Source organism: Tauraco erythrolophus, chromosome 9 (assembly GCF_009769465.1).
Source record: "Tauraco erythrolophus isolate bTauEry1 chromosome 9, bTauEry1.pri, whole genome shotgun sequence".
In the NCBI taxonomy this organism is placed as follows: domain Eukaryota; kingdom Metazoa; phylum Chordata; class Aves; order Musophagiformes; family Musophagidae; genus Tauraco; species Tauraco erythrolophus.
In genome coordinates this window covers 22699045-22718596 of record NC_141473.1, presented here as the reverse complement: position 1 = coordinate 22718596, position 19552 = coordinate 22699045, and the positions used below count along the sequence as shown (strand labels likewise).

The window sequence follows — 19552 nt, the reverse complement described above, 5'->3', positions numbered from 1 at the left end:
TTTTGTTTGTTTTTTTAAACAGTTCCCCAAAAGCATCAAAAGTAGCCCCCAAAAAACCCTCCCTGGTGGTCAGCTGGATCTGGTACTAAAAAGTGCAAAACTGTATCACAAAAACCGTTCAAAAGTTGTAAGAAAGCTCTGGGTGCAGGGGTGGCAGGGAGGGGGCTGGGTGCCATTGCCCCAGGTCCCCAGCCACCAGCTCAAGGAGAGGGGACAAGCCAGGGCTGGCCCCGTCCTGTCAGCCCCCCATGGCACAATGGAGCTGGAGGAGAAGTGAGTGCTGGGCTTTGTTTTGCAGTGTTGGGTTTTTTTTAAAACCACTGAAGACTTGAGCCCAGGAGCTGGGTTTTGGGATGGGGTCCTGCAGCCAAGCGCAGGACAAGGAGGGGCAGGAACAAGTCTGATGAGGCCGACGGTGTGGGCAGCTCTGGCGGACAAGGACCGAGGACCATCCTGCTCTGCCACCATCTCCGACCAAGGGGCTGTGGCCCTGCCTGGCTGGTGCTGGCAGCTGGGGAAGGGCTGTCACCCCCCGGCTCATGCCGCAGACAGATGGACTCATGCGGGGTCTCGGTGGGCACATGGCCTCCACCCCGGTGCGGGGGGGGCAGGAACAGAGCTGCAGCACAGGCGGCTGATGCCCCTCACTTAGGACTTCTGGGGGTGGCCAGGGGGATGGCGGCCGGTGCGCTCCGAGATGTTGCGCTTCACCTTCGTGGCCGTGGCAGAGGGCTCCGCATTGAGCGAGGGACTGGAGCGGGATTTTTTCAGGCCATCGTCCTCCCCACCCGCTGCGTCAAAGAGGGTGGTCTCGAATGCTGCCAGGTCCTCGGAGCCGGCCTTCAGCTTGGCCCGCAGCAGCATGGCATAGGTGCCATAGCGGGATTTCTGCGGGGCAGAGTGCAGCAGAGAGAGGGGTGGAGGAGCTGGGCACTTCCCCCTCAGCCAGCATCCCGGGGCAGGGGAAGATGCTCATGGTCCTTCCACTCCCATCCTGGAGCACGGGAGTGGTAGAGGTTGAGGGCTGGCAGCACCACGGCACATCCCAGCCAAGCCCCAAACCCAAGAGTCCCTTACCTGCCCCATGGGCGCAGAGCTGGGGGCATTGTGGCAGTACCTGGTGTACCCAAGGCAATTCAGCCGACCAGGACAGGGGGTTCCCAACACTCAGGGATGGATGGGGTGGTGGGTGGGGGTGTCTCCCAGCTCACCTCAAACTCCAGGTACTCTTCCTTCTGCTTCAGCTCCTCGTACTCCTTGCCCTTCACCTTCTTCTCCGGCAGTGAGGAGCGGTGCTCCAGCAGCTCCGCTGACATCGTCTTAAACTTAGTCTCATGGCTCTTCACCTGCTCCTCCTGGGGAAGGGTGGCACCATGTCAGTGTCCCTCTGCTCTGCCCCCTCCCTGCTGTGCAGCCCCTCAGCTGCAGGTGGGTGCAGTGTGAACCAGCTGGGGCCACAACAGGTTTCTTCCGTCCTAGGTCCAGCCAGGATCTCAGCTTCTGCTCCTGGGTTGATTCATTTTTTTCCAAATGGCAGGCAAAAGCACAGGCCCTTAGGGGCAATCTGCTCCCACCTCATGGGGGGCTGGCTGCAGTCTTAAAGCAGAAGAATTTAATCCCCCATAGAACTAGGCTGGTGGGTTTTTTTAATCCTTTCTGCTCTATGAATAACTGCCCTGGCATGCACAAGCACCAGCTAATCCCCCCGGCCGGTCGCCTTTCAAGGTCCTGGCCCTGACAGGACCCTGCAGCCATAGTGTGCAACCACATTGTCCTCCATGATCTGACTCCATCACCTGTCTCCCATCCCCGCTGCGAGGAACGAGACTGCTGCCCCCCCCTCATCCAGCCTCAGCATCCTCTTGCTCTGCAGCTCCCAGGCCATGCTCCCTTGGCCCTGCACACCGCTGGGAGGCAGCCAGGCACATGGCATCACATGGGTCCCTGCACAGGGGACAGTGACACCAGAAAACCCAGGGCTTTGTCCCAGGCCTCCGGCTGCCCCCATGCCATGGCCCACCTGTGACAGCCTGGTGCAGGAGCTGGGCAGCAGCGGGCGGCTGAACTTCTTCTGGGAGCCAATGGCTGCAGGGAAGGGGGGTGCAGAGAACATGGCTGCCACCACATTGATGCGTGTGATCCATGAGTGCATCTGTTCAGGGTTCCTAGGGAGAAAGGCCAAAGCGCAGACAGGCTCTAAGTGGCACCATCCATGTCACAGGCAGAGGCACCTGCGCTGCAGATAAGATCTGGATCCCCCCCCCTCCCCAGGACTCTGCCCCCAGCAACATAGGCCATGGCAAGCCCATTGGGGTGGGGAGAAGAAGAGCCAGGCAAAGCATTGCGCGGACACTGGGTCCCCTTTCTCTCCAGAAAGGGCTAGGACAGGAGAGAGTGTCAGCCCCATCCCACCCTCCACCCCAGTTGGACAAGCCCCTGTGTGTCCAGTGTGGTGCCCAGCCAGCAGTCCCAGGAGGACTCACTGTGCTTGGAAAAGGAAGACCCTCCAGTCAGCTGTCCTGAGGTAGAAGACATTGGGTCGCTTGCTGTAGTCAGATGCCCGCGTGGCAAGTGAATGGTGGATGCTAATTGCGTTCTTCAGCTCCTCTTCCACCAGCGCCTTCCCTGGCTTATACTCCTCCTGCAAGTCACGGGGCATTTCAGAGCCAGCTTAGGGAGGCAGCCCACCATGAGTCAGCTCTACGAGGCTCTGGGGACTGCAGGAAAAACACTGGCAGTGGTGGGGCCTGGAGATCACCCTCCACCAGGGTGCTGCAGGCTCTGCCTCCAGCTCATGCTACTCCCACAGGGAGAGGCACAACCCAGGTGCATGGGTTCAGCAACAGCACAGTGGCTGTTCTCCACTACCCCGCAGCTGGGCAGCATGTGTGCCTGCAGGAGATTGGATGTGCAGCCCAAACCTGCCCTGGGCAAAGGTCCATGTGCCTTCTCTCTGCCCCACCAAGCCTCTGCGTGCAAGGCCCTCGGTCAGCAGCCACTTTCACTGCCCAGGCTAAGCCCAAGCACTCCAGGAACTGGGATGCCACCAGGTCCCCAAGCAATGGCTCAAGCAGCCATGGTGCGAAGTCTGGTTCAGACGAGCTTTGCGATGCTATGTGCTGGAGCCCCCGTCTCACTGCTGTGGGGACTGCCATGATCCCTCCCTGTGGGATGGGGACAAACTCCCTCCCTGCTGTGGACACGGGCAGCCCCACTGCTGCCTACCTTTTGCAGGTAGAGAATCATCCCCTTCAGGATGGCGTTGAAGGGCTTCCAGCCGCGCTTCCCTCGGGGTGCTGCCGGGGAGGAGAAAGCAGCCCAGACGTCAGCCCCAGTGCCAAGCAGGGGGAAGGCATCCCACTCCCCCATCCTCCTCCAGCCAGGCCCGCCATGGCACACGTGGCCCCAGCCCAGGGACGGGCAGCGCGCCAGGACTGTCCCCGTGCACCTGAGCCTGTGCCGGCCGCATGGCTGGCAGATGGTGCTGCTGGCGGGGGGTGGGGGGTGCTGCCTGCCGCCTCCTGAGGCCACTGCCGCTGCACTCCCCGCCTCGCTGCCTGCCTCGCCGCTCACGCTCGGCTCCACTGCTGCCTGCCCGCTCAGGGACGAGGCAGTGCTGCCCGCCAGGTAGTGCTGGCTTTGGAGAACGGCTGCATCTAATCAGATCAAGGCGGCATTAGACAGCCAGGGCTTAGAGGGGATTTTTGCGGTGGAAACGGGGAACATGCCTGGCAGCGCTCAACCAGCGGCAGCCCGCCCTGCGGCATGTTTGCAGCACAAGACATATTTCTTCGTCTCCACCATTCCTTTGCACCCTCGAGGAGCCCACCGCCTGCCCTCTCCTCAGCACTGTGGGCAGAGGCTGTGTGGCTCACCACCGCCCCAGCCTCTGCCCAGCTCTGATAGTAGGGGTGGACGCACAGGGAGAGGCTCTCAGGCTGAATTACGCCTGGCCCAGCCAGAGAGGATGCAGTGGGCTGATGCTGGAGGCTGGCATGAAGCTACAGCCATGTAGTGACTACTGCCTTGCTCCCCACTAGGGTTTCTGGAGCTCACTGGTGTCCCCTTGCCCCAAGTCCCTCCCGTGGGCTCCCCAGGCACCTACTTTTCTTGCAGTCGGGATCAGCGTGAATCTTGCGCACTAACAGTCCGTGCTTGTAGGTGGTGATGCTGGAGTCTTGAGAGAAGTCCAGAAAGGGGTTACTGCAGCTGTTGATGCGCTTGATGGACTTTGGGTTGGGGTCCGCCAGCTCCGAGAGAGACTTTCGCAGCTCCTCCTCATCTCTGCCAGGCACAGATTTGGTTGGGAAAAGGATTTGTTACCTTGCAGGGGATGGCAAATACCAAGCCTCTCACTTTCCAGTGACACTTTTAGGCCTGGCTTCTGAAAGGGAGGCCAGGGGCAGCAGACCAGGCTGAGCAGTCTCCCATCACCACTGCCAAGCATCTCAAACCCAGCCATGCCTCTGTGCCCCTGCCCCTCTAGACTGGCAGCTGAGGTGCTGCCTGGCCCCTCGACAGACAAGGTATGGGGGTGTCTGCTGCCAGCTCAGAGTGGGGACCCTGCCTGCCCCAGGGAGCGAGAAGCCTTTTTGGACAGGGCTGGGACAGATGCTGGCTGGATTGACAAGCCGGAGGCCATGGAGGAGCAGCACCTCGGGGCTTGGCACTACCACAGACGCCCAGCTCATGATGTACAAGCTCACTAGCTCCTCCTCAGCTGGCAGGAGGGTCTAGAAGGAAACCACCCCAGGGAGAGACCCAGGCTGTGGTCCCCACACCTTCAGGGCAGCAGCTGGACTATGGGACTCAGAGCCACCAGCAAAGGGGTGTGGGGAGCATGTGGCAGGGAGGCCTCTAGCAGCACCAGCCTGGGGCAGGAGCTTGGGTGGGCAGGATGCAGGCAGCCCTGGCAGCAGGAGGTGGCACACCCCCGCTCACACTCTCCCTCCAGGTCACAGCCCCTCACGCTGCAGGCAGGCGGCATCGGTGCTGCTCCCCCCACCTGGCAGGAAGATGTGGGAGCCCAGAGCTGCTGCCTCCCCCCTCTCTCAGACCCGCTCACTGCTAATTAAACCCCTCAGCATCTGCCGGCGTCTCCATGGCAGCAGCCCGAGCGCATTGGCTCAGCGCTGGCGGTACCGCCAGGCTGATTAATCCCCGCAGCGCGGGCGCTGCCACTCCTGCTGCTGGAGATGGCAGCTGTGGGCGAGGGTGCAGGCACCCTGTGGGGCCCTGGCACCACCATGGCCCTCAGAGCCTTCCTGCTCCCACTCCCGGCACAGCCGCCGAAGCACAAAGCAATGCCACAGCCACAGGGAGCTGGCCGCAGGCAGCCAGCCCCCAGCATGCCAGGGAAAGGGTCTCCTTCGAGGCACTGAGGGCAGCCAGGGGTAGGCTGCTTGCATCCCCATTCCATCCCGTGCTCCCTCTCTCTCCCACATCCTCACAGAAGCACCCGCCCTGCAGCACCATGGCTGATGTGGCCTCTGGGGCTGGACAATGCTCCGGTGGGGAGGGTGGCAAGGGTGAGGAAGCTCTTCGCACCAGCAGGGTGGCCTCGCTGCCTGCACAGCGCAGGGCGGCAGCATCCCCCAGGAGGGACACATACTCACATGGCCCACTGCAGCTTCTCGTTCTTGATGGAGCCATACAGTGCCTGCGGAGAGAAGAGCAGGGGGTCAGCAGGAGAGTAGTGCTGGCTCAGGGGAGCTGCTCCAAGGACAGAGAGGGCAAGCCAGGCCAGCACAGGGGCACTGGAGGTTAGGGGAACCCAAGGTCAGGTCACCGTGGACCAGCCCTGTCCTGGCCTGGTCAGTCGGCTGGCCTCATTTCAGAGCTACAGGTACCTTCTCCCAGGCACCATGGGACCTGCAATGCCATGCATGCCTGGGGCATGGCACTGGGTTAGGGCCTGGCTGTCTTCCCTCTCCTCCCCTCCCTCTCCATGTGCCCAAGACTGTGGCACGGCATTAGCAGCATGATGGCAAGGCACACCAAACATTTCCAATCCCTTGAGAGATTCACTTCTTCCCCCTCCAGGGTGTCCCCAACTGGTCAAAGGGATGGCTTTCAGGAGGCTAGCCCCAGGAAAGCAAGCCTTCAGGACGGAATTCGATGGTGCACACCCACACCCTGCTCAGCAGGACCTCAGCCTGCCCCAGGGCCTCCAGCAGCTCCATGCCTCAGCCAGTGACCTCCCTGCCGTCAGCTGCCTGTCCTGGGCTGACAAAGGTGGGCTTTGGCAGCACCCAGTGCTCTGCAGCAATATGATGCTCCAGTGCAAGGCTGCCCGGGAGCACGTTTAAGCTTCAGGAGAGACTTCAGCAGGGTGCTGGCCCTGACTTGCAGAGACACCAGCACACCGTCATCATTCATGAAGAACTCAAAGGACCTGGTGGCTGGTCAAGGCAGGATGGGTGTTTGCCTACTGCTGGGATGCTGCTGCCTGAGGTGGCTGTGGCCTGTCCCTATCCCCTCCACAGCACCCCGCAAGCACCCTGTCCTCCTTGCCAGCTTGAACACCTCCAAGCTGAGCAAGGCAGGACCCATCGCCTGCATCTCAGCACAGAACAAGCCAAGCCTGCCTGCAGCAGGATGCTCCAAGGCCCCGCTCCCAAACGTTTATCCGGTCCGAGCTGGGTGCAAGCCGGAGGCACTCAGCACAGTTCTGCAGAGGGGTTTCAACGCAGTGCTCGCAGAGGTCTTCGGAGCAAGATCTGGAAGGCATCATCCTCGGAGGAAAATAATCGAGTCTCGCACAGGCTGTTCAGGCAGCTGTCAACATCTATCACTGGGCTGGAGGCTGCTGCTGTGAGATCTTGCTGGTGGCTGAGAAAGTACAACTGGAGGCGTGCAGGGGCCCGGGAAAGCCAGCCAGCAGACAGGCCCCAGCAGTGTCTGGGGAAGAGACATCCATCACTCCCCTGAGAGGTGTAGCGGCCAGGACAGAGTGGGGACCCGGCTCCTCCCACCCTTCCCTGCCAGGGAAACGCTGGTGCAGCATTAGCTTGTTTCTCAGAGGATGAAGCGGATCGCCCTGATCTGCGGGCAGAAAGCAGGGTTCACTCGTCTCCTGGGAAGACAGGAGACTCACAGAGGCGGTATGGCCTCAGTGCCTGACAGATTAGACCCCAGCCCCATTTATGCTGCCCCGGTGCCAGAGGGGCCAGATGCTAACGTGTGAGAGCAGGGGGTACCGCTGGAGAGCTGGCAGTGAGGCACCTAGAGGAGCACAGGTTGCAAAGAGACCTAGAGAAGAGTCTAGGAGAACAAAACAACCCAAAGTCCTGCAAAACATAACCTGGGAGCAGAGCAGGGCAGAAGCAAGCATCTCAGAGCAATGTGGATGACAAGGAATCACCACGGGAAACAGAAGGGATCTTACTGCCAGGGATGCAGCTGAGAGATGCTGAGAACCAACAGACACAAAAAGGAGACTGGAAAACTGGCACAGAGAAGTGGGGACTGGAAACTGCAGAAAAGCTCCTCGGAAAGAGCAGGCAAGACGGGACGCGTGGCTTGGCTTCCACCCGGCTCAGTGACGATACAGAGAGGGCTCAGCTCCGCGACCCAAGGAAGGGAGATGTGAGGCAGCTGAGCAGGGATTTTGGAGGACGGGGTGAGGCACCGCAGGAGAGGACTGCAGCCCCCAGGCCCCCAGCCCCATGCAGGGCTTGCAAGAGGATTGCTGCTAAACCCCAAGTGAATGAGGTGATGTCAGAAGACGCTCAGGGAGTAATTCTGGATGGCACAGTGCCGCAGAACAGCCTGGCAGAGTACCGCACTACAAAAACCTGGGCTCTGGGACTGTTGGCGCACACTTCAAAGGCTGAACTGCCTTGTGGCTTCAAAAGGCTCCAGCCGCCCTGCTACAAGCCCCGACAGCAACCCGTGAGCCCGCTGCGGGCAGGAGCTGCCAAGTACCCCCACCTCAGAGACAGGGAGCAGGGGCTGCTCAGCACTCCTGTAAGAGACAAACAGCAGGGCTGGGGGGATTGAGAGGGCAACGCAGAGCTTTACATCTACACTTAAATCCTGCCAAGACTCTGCTTGGCTAAATGCCATCCCCAGCCGAGACCGGTCTCGGGAACAAAACTGGTGTACTCAGCCCAAGTCTGAATTGAGAAGATGCACTCCAGCCACAAAGCTCATCCCACTTTTTTGGTCCCATGGTGGTCCTGTGGCAGTACCACCGCCTGTCAGCCTGCTAAACTCCAGGCTCCTTGGTGCATGGACCATTTCTGCTGGGGAAGCACAGGAGGTGCAGGCTCCTGAAGCCTAACTCACAACCACATCAGCAGAGACCCGAGACACTGGTTTCATCACTCAGCGGGTGCCTCTCTCAAGGCCTTCTTTGCTCGGTGGATTCGTTCCCCCTGGGCCAAAAGGACAGCAACTCTTGCCAGCTCTGAACTTGCAAGCACTGCCCAAGAGAAAGCAGGGTGCTGGCCCCATGCCACCACAGCTGACCCCAAATGTGGTTGGGGTTTTTTTTGTCATCGCCAGGTTATGAGCTCACTGCTGCAGCACGCAGGGCCAGCCAGCTCTGCCCTAGACCTGCACAACACCAAAGAGACCTAGGAATATACTGTCCCAGTGGGATTTCTAACTGAACCAACAACATCTTTCTTTGGTGATCTCCCTCTCAAGAGCAGGCTGAGAGGATATCCTGAAGTCCTCCTCTAGCAAACGTCCCCCGGAGGGGTGGGGGGCTGCACTGGGTAAGAGGCTGGTGGCTCTGATGCTCCAGCCCAGCCTTAGTGCCAGCCTTGCTGGGGACACCCCTAGGCAAGCAGGGCAGGGTGAAGACATCCCCCTTCAGCTCCCCAGCTCAGAGCAGACCAGAGGGGAGACTCAGTGCTGGTCTGGGGAGCCGGGCAGCAAGCTGGCCTGGAGGCAGCTGGGGCTGTATCCAGGGCTGTAGCCCAGCACTCAAGTAACAGAGAAAGGTTAAGGCAAAACTTAGGTATCCAGCACAGGGTTTTAACCCTTTCTAGGGTGCCTCTTTTACAGATCATTAACTCCTGAGGACACCTCCCCTTTCCAGTCTGCTGGTTCCTGTGCTAAGCAACACAGCGCTCGGCTCCCAGTGCTGCAAGATGCCCTGGGCAGGTCAAGGCTCCCTTTCATCCTGCCAGCCCTGTGACCAGTCACAGCTGTGTGACATTCCACAAGACAGACTTCACAGCCACCAAGCACCCTCCCTGCGATCACTCTCCCTCTCTCCGTGCCTGGCAGCATTTCAATACAAGAGCTCAATCTCTGACTTTCCCCAACTTTTCCTTAGCAAAATATTCTTCCCTACACCTAGCCACAAAGCCTCGTCAGGTCTCCCAGGTCCCCAGAGCCCCCAGCTGCGCAGATTCAAATGGCACCATTGGATCAGGGATGTGTATCAGTGGAAACCATTCCTATGTCAGGTCCCTTATTCACCTTCACGGCCCCCCCCACCACCCCCGCTGCGTGCCCAGCACACACAGCCCATGCTCAAGAACAACTCATCACCTGGCATGCACCAACCCTGCTGCGCACACCCCATGTCCCCCCCCTGCCCTCCACTGCAGAGGGGCTCCCGCATGCACACAGAGTGACTTGGGGACAGACTTTTTTCTCCGAGGGATGGGCTGCCACAGGGACAGTGTCCTGTTTGTCACCTTCTACCCTGGTACAGGCAGCAATAGCAGGCAGTAGAGGATGGTTACCCATCCCTGCCCCACTCTTTCGACTTAGCAATGTCATAAGATGCACCAACATCTTTAAAACATTCTTTGCCCAGCCAACTACCCACCCCCATGACAGCAGACCCCTCTATCCCTCCCAGCGCAGCCCCACAGCGCGGGAAGCAGCGACTGAGCATCTCCCAACTGCATGTTTCCATCCGAGTGCGTCACAACTTAATGCTGCCTCCAGACCGTACTGCGCTATGACAGCATTGTTGCTTGTCACAGCCCTGATGTCCCCACCGGGCTGGTTTTGACCACGGGGGCAGCCCAGGTGGCTCTGGGGTACCCCTGCCTGCTCTGCCCCAGCCTCCCTGTAACACAGGGACCAGTGAGGACTCTCCTTTTGCTGCTACACCAGAGGCAGGCATCCGACCGAGCTAGGATGCACCCAGGGACAGCCTGTTCGCTTCTCCCCACCTAGGTCTGATGCGCACCAGCATAACACCTCCAAAACGGATGCCGGCTCACAGCAAGCAAGCTCTTGGCAGTAAAAAGCCCTTTTTTGTCCAAGCAGCCACTCCTTCCTCTCCAGCTCTACTCGGCTGGGAGCCGGGGCTGCGGCGCTGCCCCTCGGCGCTGCCTTGCGGCTCCCTCCACCACCCCAGCCGGGTGCCAGTGTGCCTTGGCCGGGCTGGCACGGCTAAGCGCAGCCCTTGGCGGGGAGCCCGCAGAGCTTGTCACTTATGCTAAGCTGGAGGGCTGGTCCCAGCGGTACCGCTCCGTCCTGGATTCTTCTCGCAGCGATGTTTTCGAGCAAGCGTCGCTGTCAAGCCATCGTAAGCGGCGCAATGTCACCCAGGTCTTGCCGTGCTCCCGCCACCCCCGTGCGCAGGGGGATAGGATGGCTGGGCTGGAGACGCGGAGCCTCGGGCGGAGGGGGGGCTGATGGGGACCCAGCTTCACAGAAAGCAGGCAGGGGAGGGAGATGGGGCTGGCTGCTCGCTACATCCATGCCGAGGCAGAGGCTCTCGCAGCGGGCGGACCGGGCGGCTGTCCGGGCGGCTGTCTATCCGTCCGTCCGTTCGCCCGCGTCCCTGCCGGGGCGCAGGGCGCTGCGCATCCCCCCGCGGCGCCCCCCTGCTCCCCCGGCCCGCCGCTTACCGGCTTCTTCTTGCGGCGGCTCTGGAGGCGGCTGACCACCAGGTCGGTGTAGAGCACCGGCTTGAGGGTGCGGGAGCGCTGGGGCCAGCCGTAGCAGAAGGTCTCCACGCCGCGGTAGTTGCGCCCGTAGCGCACCGAGCACATGGAGCGGGACCGCATGCGCCCGGCGCTGCTGTTGATGCTGTTGACGCCGATCATCCTGCCCGCGGCGACGGGAGGGAGCGGAGGGGGGGCGGCGGGGTGCCCGGCGGCCCTGCCCGGCCCTGCCTGCCGCGGCCCGCTCCGCCGCCGCCGCCGCCGCCGCCGCCGCCTGTTGAAGCCCGGCCGGGCCGGGCAGGGCTCGGCGGCGGCCGCCCGACAGAGGCGGGGTCCCGCCCCGCCCCGCCCGCCGCAGCCAATGGCGACCCGCGGCGCCCGGCCGAGCCGAGCGGGGCCGAGCCGACGCGAGCGGGGCCCGGCCCGGCCCGCGGAGGCAGTGGCCACCATCCCGCGTCGTGGGACGCCATCCCTGGCGCTGATGCCGCACCACTTGCCGGAGCTGCCCCCGGAGCACCAGCTTCCCGTCCCTGCCCACTTTCCGCCCCAGCAAGGAGAGCGGGAGCAGGTGCCCGGACTCTCCCGGGCTCGTAAAGTAGTGGTAGTGAGATGACATCTCAGGGGCCTCCTGGGCTCCATCAGGCAGGCGACACCTCCACTTTGTGCCAGCTGGGCAGGCTTCAGAGCTGCTGCTGCAGCCCAGCCCACCCCAGGGACCTCCAAAGGGCTGAGCTGGTAAGAGATCTCAGACCTTCCATCTTCAGTGCGCATCCCACCCTTAACCATCCTGCCCGTTCCTTCGAGGTCAGGCCAGAAAAATCAGCAGCTAGAGCTGCCCAGCTGGTTAAGGGCAGGATGTAGATGCTCCAGGCAGCAGTTTCCATGAAGAAGCAAAGGGCTGGGCATCCTTGCAGAAGGCATGAGGATCGATGCGAAATTTAGTTAGGCTTGACTGAGCAGGAGATGCGGCCAGTGGAGAAGGAAATTTTCCACTCTGTCCTAACTGCTTGGTATCGTGATCGCTGGGCAAAACTTGTGAGGGAGGAGGCATTGGTGCCCGGTGCATTAGAGGTGCTGGGCTGTCCCTGAGGCCAGGGGAACCATAGGAGATGGACAGGGCAGTGTATGGCTCCCAGGGAAAAGAGGCAAAAAATAACCCAGGAGATTAGACTGAGCAAGCGTTCCTGTGATTATAGCTCAGAGGTGGGAGCCGGGACTTTCTTCCCACATTGCTAATCACTTACCCAGCACTCTGAGCGCCTGAGCCCTGCTGTTGTGCCTCCAAGCTGGAAGGTGTGGGCCCATCCTACCTTCCTCCCCCGGGGACCCGACTGCATTGTCAGGCTTTAGTCATTAACATCTTTGAAGTGCTCCGGCTCCCAGACTGGAAGGCAGCACAAATTCGGCTGGCTCCCGCAATCACTCGGCAGCAATGGGGAGAAACGGGGCCTGATTTGGCCCTGCTGTGTTGGTACCAGCCAGCAAAGCACAAGGTTAAGCTAAAAGTCTAAGGAAGACAGGGAAGAGCTAAGGCTCTGCAAAGTGGTCAATCATGTAAAGGTCAAATCCACATCTGAAACATAACAGACAACCAGCAAAAGTGCGTAAAATCCCAGGGGGCTAGGGCTAAAATCACACTGACAAGGAAAGAGCAACATCTCAAGAGCTAACCAAAACACCACCAGCTCCAGGATGTCCCACTTCGCCTCCTTTCTTGCTGCATGAGCAGCTGCTTTAATTTGGCCACAGGAGTTCAGGTCCAAGTCTGGGGGCGTCATTTAGCATGGCATTATATGGGTTCTCATGTCCCTTGTGCAACTCCCTACTCCAGGTGGGGAGGACACCCATGCTGGAGAGCTGGGCAGTCTTGCCTGCAGAGCATGATTCTCCAGGGGAGCTTTCAGAGCCAGAGGAAAGGGTTTCCAGCAGCAGCCACTGAGTGCTAGTAAGGCATTGCTACCTTAACTCCAGCAGCAGTGCCGTGCAGGGCAAAGCGAGGCACTGCCAGTGAGGGGGATGTGGTGCTCAGCCTGTGAAAGCACAAGCTTTCAAGTGTTTTAATTTCTTCTGCATAAAACTGGGATTGTTTACATGTATTATCTAGTAGCAGATAAAGTTCTTGTCTGACTCAAGCTGCCACCCGCTCTCAGGCATCGTGCTGCATTTGTCTTGGGACTCCTCACAGCCAGAGACGAGAGGAGCACTCAGGCTCCTAGCAGGTGTATTCCTGATGCTGTCCCAAGAGTCACGGGGAACAGTGGCCTTGTGTCCCCTGCAGCTCCCTAGGTCCTGCCCTGGTGTCTCCATTCCCTGGCAGCAAGTGCTGTGGGTGAGGGCCACCTCAAACCCTCCAGCCTGTGGAGCAGCAGCCTGCGCTATCTCCCCAGGCAGGCTTGGGAAGAGCCTCCAGGATGCTTCTTCCGCACCATTGTGCTGCCCAAGATCCAGCCCTGAGCTTTGGAAAGCTCCTTTGAAGCCTGCCAGCCCTTCCCCTCCCTTGCTCCCCTTAGGAAACGCGTGTGCTCCTGGAGCACTAAAATTAGCCAGCCAGCTGTGCGGCACACTTGCACAGGAGCCCCAGTCCCCAGGCATGGCCCGCCAGCCACATCTGCCGAGGAGGCAGCATCCTACCCGGGGTAACAGGACTAGCGCAGTCTGCCGCAGGGGGGGCAGCAGGAGAGCCTTTCCCCACTTCTCTGCCCCCTGAGCCTGCATAGGGACCCAAGCACCAAGCAGCTGAGAGCAGTGGGCAGAAGGGAGAGGGTGTCTTTTCTGGCTGACCCTGGCAAAGGCTGTCCAGGAGAGACACAGCCCCTTCAGGTACCTTTCCTTCCCGGCCCCCTCCCAGCACAGGCCAACAGCACTTTCCCCACCTCACCCACCCTGGGACTCTGCTCCTCTTGCACAGGCAGGGGATCCCCAAAGCAGAGCAGTGCTTCAGGTGAAGCACGGTTCCTCGCGCTGCCTTTTGCTCCCCCTCTCCAGCACGGCTCCCATACAGAGGCGGCTGAAAAGTGGCGGTGGGAAGCACCGCAGCTGCAGAGAGAACAGGCCATTTTTAGCAGAGCAGCCTCCCTGCTGTTGGGCTGCTGGGCTGCAGGCAGAGCTGTACGGGGCTCTCCTGCAGCGCTGCAGCCTCCCCCCACTGCCTTACACCGGCAAAGATCTTGGCCCCCATCCATGAGAGAAAGCCTGTAGCTTCGTGGCACTTGCTCACTGCCCTGTTTTCCACTAGCTGGGATCAGATGGGATAACTTGATCTTGCTTGTTTAAACTGCCAGTACTTTTGGGGGTGAATTTTAACAGGGAAGGGGCAGTGCCTGAAGTGCAGGTACCCAAGCGCGGGGTGCCGGGGGCTGCCAAGGGGGCACACCAAGGAGCCTGCGGAGCTCAGATGCACAGCCGCACTGGAGAGCAGGGGTTTGGGGTCCTCATTTTGGATGTTTCTATTCCATTTTGGGTGCTTAAAGCCTTCTCTAGAGCTGGGTTTAAAATTAGAGGAGAATTTTTCCCTGAGTAACTCCTTTTACTGGTGAAGCGTGGGCTGAGAGGGAGGACAGCCCTATTGAGAGCTGCTGGTAACCCCTTAATGATGGGGTGAGCGACGCAGCCAGGAATAGACCCACAGAGGCTGAAAAGGGAGCTCAGCTTTCCACCCTCCATTGCCTTTTTTCACCCACCATCTTTCCCCATCATGGCTCCAACACCCTGTGGAAACTCATGTTCCACATCACGAGTATTTGCCAACTGTAGCACTTTACCAACAGCAATGGTTTCTGCCTGGCAGGTCCCATGGGAGTTAATCGTATTCCCAGGGCCCAAGACGGGCAGGCAGCAGCTCAGAAAACCCTCTTGAGAACAGGCGATGCCAGAGAAGCACAGCGGTCCAAGGCCAGAGGTGCTCGCTGAACACTGCCCACTCTAGCCAAGCCCCATTGGGAACTGGGTCAGGCAGGGAGAAGACTGGCATCCCCCTAGTCACACCAGTGTAGTGAATTCCCATTTCCAGGACTTTAGCCATCAGTCCACGTTTCCCATTGCCATGCCTTGCCCACATCACCAGAAACGTTCCCTCTGCCACCAGAGACAGCTCCAGTCCTGGGGCCTGGCCATGGCTTTGGGCTGCAGTGTTCCAGGAAGCCAGAAAGTGCTCAGTACCAAACGGTCAACGCCATGAAGCCTCCGGCTGCACCTGGGCAAACCAACCCTAGTAAGCTGCCCTGACATTTGCCCCCTTGCCTGCGATGGAGACACAGCAAGAGCAGCAAGGGCATCAGGACCCCAGCCGGAGCTCCGGTGTCTTCCTGGGGGAATGGGGCAGCCCATATTCTCCTCAGCAAGGCAGGAGGAGAGCTGTGAGTCAAGGGACCACCACCATTCCTGCATGAGGATGTACACATTCATTGCATCCCGCATAGCCACCCATGTAATCCCACCCAAAGCTCTGGCTTTTGCTGCTGCTGCTTGGCTGACATGTGAGAGCAACCAAATTTACCTTGAGCAGCTCCTTGGGGAAGTCAGTGCCTCCGTTGAGCCCCTCCAAGTTGCCAATGAAGTCAGAGCAGGACATCCTCTTCCCGATATTCTAGGGGAGCCAGGGGGAGAGAAACACAAGGGGTCACCTTTGGGCTAGGGGACCAGTGCTGGCTGGAGCAGGTCCCACAGCCCAGGAACAGACCTCCCATCTCTGCAGTGGGATGAGGGACCAGTCAGGTCTCAGGGAGGCTGCCTGAAGGTGTAGGGAAGCTGCCAGCTTTGCCTAGACTTTGGGAGTCTTAAATAGCCTCCTTTTTCTAAGTTAGGTGTTACCTGCTCCCAACATCAGCTAGTTTTGAAGGCTCGCTCTGACTATCTCTCCCTGTCTACTTTCTTCTTCTGTCCTCATCCCACATCCAGCTCAGCACATCTCCTCCAAAGCCCCACTCTCTCTTTCCCCAGCTCCCTCTCTCACTCAGCATTTTTTCTTTCCTCCCCGGACACGTTAGAGGAGGCCCAGGGTCTTGTGCCTCCTGCTCACGTGGCACTGTCCTTACAAGTCCTCACTCTTCCCCCAGCACCTACAGTTCAAGGTGGTGGGGTCAGACAGCGCAGGGACAGACAGGGCCAACCTGCAGTGGGAACTTACATGTCCATGCAGATCTGTGTTTAGCAGCATCAGGGCGCAGGTGAGGGTGTGGGCTCCATCTGCAGCACAAGCACAGGACAGGAATTAGAGCCCCCGGCTCAGCCTCGCAGCTGGTGCTCCAACCCCTTGGCATCCCAGGCAGGGCAGGGGGGCTCTGAGCCCCCAGGACAGCCCCAAGCCCGCTCCTCCCACCCTGGTTACGCAGGGCACATAGCAGTCAGTGCGGTGCTGGCAGCACGTGGGCAAGTAGGTAGGAGGCCACTGAATTAAAGCTGGTCCCAAGCCTGAGCGTACAAACTCCCTTCCAAGCCTGCAGCCCCTCCAGCCAGGCAGTGACGCTGCAGCTAATCCTGCAGAGCTCCTTGCACGGCAAGGTGGGACCGGCACAGCCCTCTGCCAGCCACGCAGCCCAAACCTCACTTGCCCCAGAGCCAGCCCAGAGCAGACCCAGCACGTGAACACGTGCAGGAGAGGCACAAAGACGTGAAACGGTACAAAGTGGGTGTCTGTGCCCCTCCGAGTGCCGGGCACTCAAGTTTTCTCACCTGGCTATTCCCTGAGCCAAGGGTCTGAGAGCTGGGGTCTATTTGGTGAGGAGGGCCTTCTCTCACCTCTTGTGCTAATCTGCTTAAGGTTAGAATTAAGAATGAGTTGAGGCTTAATTATCCATTATTCAACTGGAGCAGGTTTTTTTTTAAAAAAAAATCTAAAGCATCTGTCATTTGAGGGAAATGACTTCTCCATAACCAGGGCCGTCTCCTAAGGCATCAGTACAGGCTCTCAGCCTGCTCTCTGGTTTCAGCCTGAGCACCTTCACTGAGCTGACAAGCGCATGGGCTCGCTTGAAACACACACATACGCACACACAGAGTTTCCTACCTTCTGAAGAGATGGCATTGGGATTACACTCATAATAGCGTTGGGAAAAATGAGCCAGCACTCGCTCTCGCTCTTGTGTCTCTCCCATCAAGGCCAGCTCCTTTAGAAAGGACCTGAAGAAGCAGCAGCAGCAGCATTGATCACACTTGAAGCCCACCAGCAGCTTCTCCAACCTACCTTGTGCAGGAGTGGAGCTGTGGTTTCTGGTCTGAAGACCACTCTGTGTGCCGGATGAAGCCCTGCCACCGCATGTCCCTCCCAAGCCACTACAGGACTCCCCGCCAAGCCCACGGCACCATACCCTGCTGGCACATCACAGGGACCTACAGCCGGCCCTGGGTACTATATACTGGGGAAGGAGGTGGGGGTGACACCAAAAAAGTCTGGGCTTAAGGCCCGGAAAGCCAGTCCTAGGTGAACCTGAATGACACCCAACTGCACTGACTGGTGAGTTAAGACCAGGGACGCTCTTACACTGTTGTGTGGCTGAGAGACCAATCCGGGGCACAACCTCTGCCACATAAGAGGTAATAGGATCTCCAAGTGGGAGAGTCATGGGGTCTGCTTGCTCCTGCAGACCTCTGCGTGGGTGCAGAGCTGCAGAGGGCATGGTCTGCTAGGACCCCGTTTGGGTGGCCACCACACATGCACACACGTACACACACTCAGCTCTGACCTGAGAGCCTGGTCCAGGCTCATCCCCGTGAACACGAAGAACTTCAGATACTCCCCTGCCACCATCCTGCTGAACTCATTGCTGAAACAGAAAAGGGGGGAGCGAGAGTGAGATCGACCAGACCATGGGGACAGCTGAAGGCACATAGGGGTGGGGTGGATTCCAGGAGGTTGGCAGCTCTCCAGGGCTGTGGGAGGCATGCTGGGGACAGAGATACCCCCTACTCCCATGAAACTTAAAAGAGTCACCCACAGATCCAACGGGAATACTGGGCATGTAAGAGAAACTGGAGAAGCTAGAGCTGGAAGGGCCCACAAGAGGTCAGCTAGCTGTCCCCTGGCCCTGACACCTTACTGAAGCATCCAAGATGCAGTCATGGTAGGGAGGTACCAAAACCTAGATGTCTCTTAGGTGTTAAGACCTTTAGAGGGAACACCTTGTACATCTGTACATCCCTAGTCATGGGGAATGGGCTTTGGGATCCTGCCAGCTATTCTCTGCCAGCCTGGTGCCCTGCAAGGGCAGCAGCTGTGGGTGCACCACAAGCGCAGGTGGGCCCCTTGCAGAACGGGCCATTCCTTGTGAATACCCACACGTACTTCTTCCCCAAGTGACGGGCCACATCTGCTTTTTTAAAGCCATCCAGGTTGTAGAGCCTCTTGGCCAGGCGTTTGGCAGCTTCCAGGTCAGCCTTGTGCCCATTGGAGAGGGTGTCCGTGCTGCCCAGGGCCAGCTGCTCCGCGCTGTCCATCTCTGAGTCCGAGTCCAAAACCAGCTGGGTCAGAGGGTGGTCACTGCAATGGAAAGGGACACTCCATGTTAGCCTGCCTACAGGTCATCTTCTCATTCAGCTTCTTGGGAAGAGCACATTCCTCACCCAGCTTTGGAGACCAGCTACTCACTGCTAGGACCCAGGATGAACAACACTGGTTAGAGACACTCTGAGGTCGGGCCTGAGAGCTAAGGGAAGGTTTGGGGATGCGGCTGGAAGAGAGGTGGGGTGACAGGACAGCTCCAGAGACTGATGACAGGATCAAGGCACCCAAACCCACGTCCAGACTGGATGTGGAGAGACAGGACAAAGTCCCCCACCCAGAGTGTGTGAAACTGCACGTGTGGGCTCAGGCTCTGCCAAGCTAAGCCATAGCAAAGACTTGGAGCAGAAACATGTGCACATCACATGCTGTTCTACAGATCCACATGCATTTTTTAACCTGGACTAACTCCTCCTGCTGCTCTCAAATGCAGTTTCTACCCAAGACAAGACTATTATAATTCCTTCACTTGCCTTTTCCTACCCACTGACTCCAAAGCACTTCTCAGAAGAGAAAGCCGAGGCAGAGAGGGTGAAGACGAAGGAAACCCCCCCCAGCAGCGTGTACTGTCTTCTTCAGGCTGGCCACCAGCTCTCAGCCCACCATGCCTTAAATGGCCACATCAGGAGACGCTCTTGGCTTAGCCCCCAAAGCAGTCTGACTCAGCGGCACAGAAGTTATCCCAACCAAAAAGCTGGTTGAATCTAATCAACAACGAACATTAAGCAACTCTGACTTCACCCAAATTTTCTGGCAGCCCTCACAATGTTCCAGTCTGATTTATTTTTAAAAGTCTCTAATTGACTTTTAAGAGGCCTGCTCTCCTGAGCCAATTACCCAGGCCAATCTCCTTGAGGCTCCGCTTCTTCCAGGAAGGACGAGCCTCCTTGCTGCTCAGTGCTGCCTGTCCCAGGGGAGTTGTGCACAGCACTGACAGGCTGCCCCGTGCCTCGAGGCGCTCTCAGGTGCCTTCCTCCCAGCATCCCGGCATCTCCAGACGGTGTGCAGCAAGGGAAGCTGCTCTGTGCTCAAATCCATGGGCCAGACACTTCCCCAGTGAAAGCGGCTCTGATGCTACACAAGTCCTCAGGGAGATGTACTACGCTCCAACCACTGAGCTTGGCAGTGATAAGTGGTGACTGTGGTAAGACCTGGAAGGGTGGCCCAGGGCAGACCTGTGCCTGTTTGGTCCCAG

At 59.1% G+C, this 19552-nt stretch overlaps 1 protein-coding gene across 2 annotated transcripts in view; it reads right to left on the bottom strand.

The window, feature by feature from the left end:
- Positions 1-648: 648 nt before the first annotated feature.
- PSD (pleckstrin and Sec7 domain containing) overlaps positions 649-19552 on the bottom strand; it is a 34879-nt gene continuing 15975 nt past the window's right edge. The window contains exons 5-16 of one of the 2 annotated variants that reach the window (XM_086616675.1): positions 18136-18336; positions 17543-17623; positions 16867-16979; positions 15988-16046; positions 15358-15447; positions 5616-5659; positions 4106-4284; positions 3226-3296; positions 2484-2641; positions 2021-2165; positions 1212-1355; positions 649-888 (exon numbers count right to left, since the gene is read on the bottom strand). In XM_086616675.1, the coding sequence (XP_086472801.1) occupies positions 649-888; positions 1212-1355; positions 2021-2165; positions 2484-2641; positions 3226-3296; positions 4106-4284; positions 5616-5659; positions 15358-15447; positions 15988-16046; positions 16867-16979; positions 17543-17623; positions 18136-18336 (1525 nt within the window). The remainder of the gene's footprint in view (positions 889-1211; positions 1356-2020; positions 2166-2483; positions 2642-3225; positions 3297-4105; positions 4285-5615; positions 5660-15357; positions 15448-15987; positions 16047-16866; positions 16980-17542; positions 17624-18135; positions 18337-19552) is intronic. The other variant, XM_086616676.1, reaches the window with a different exon arrangement.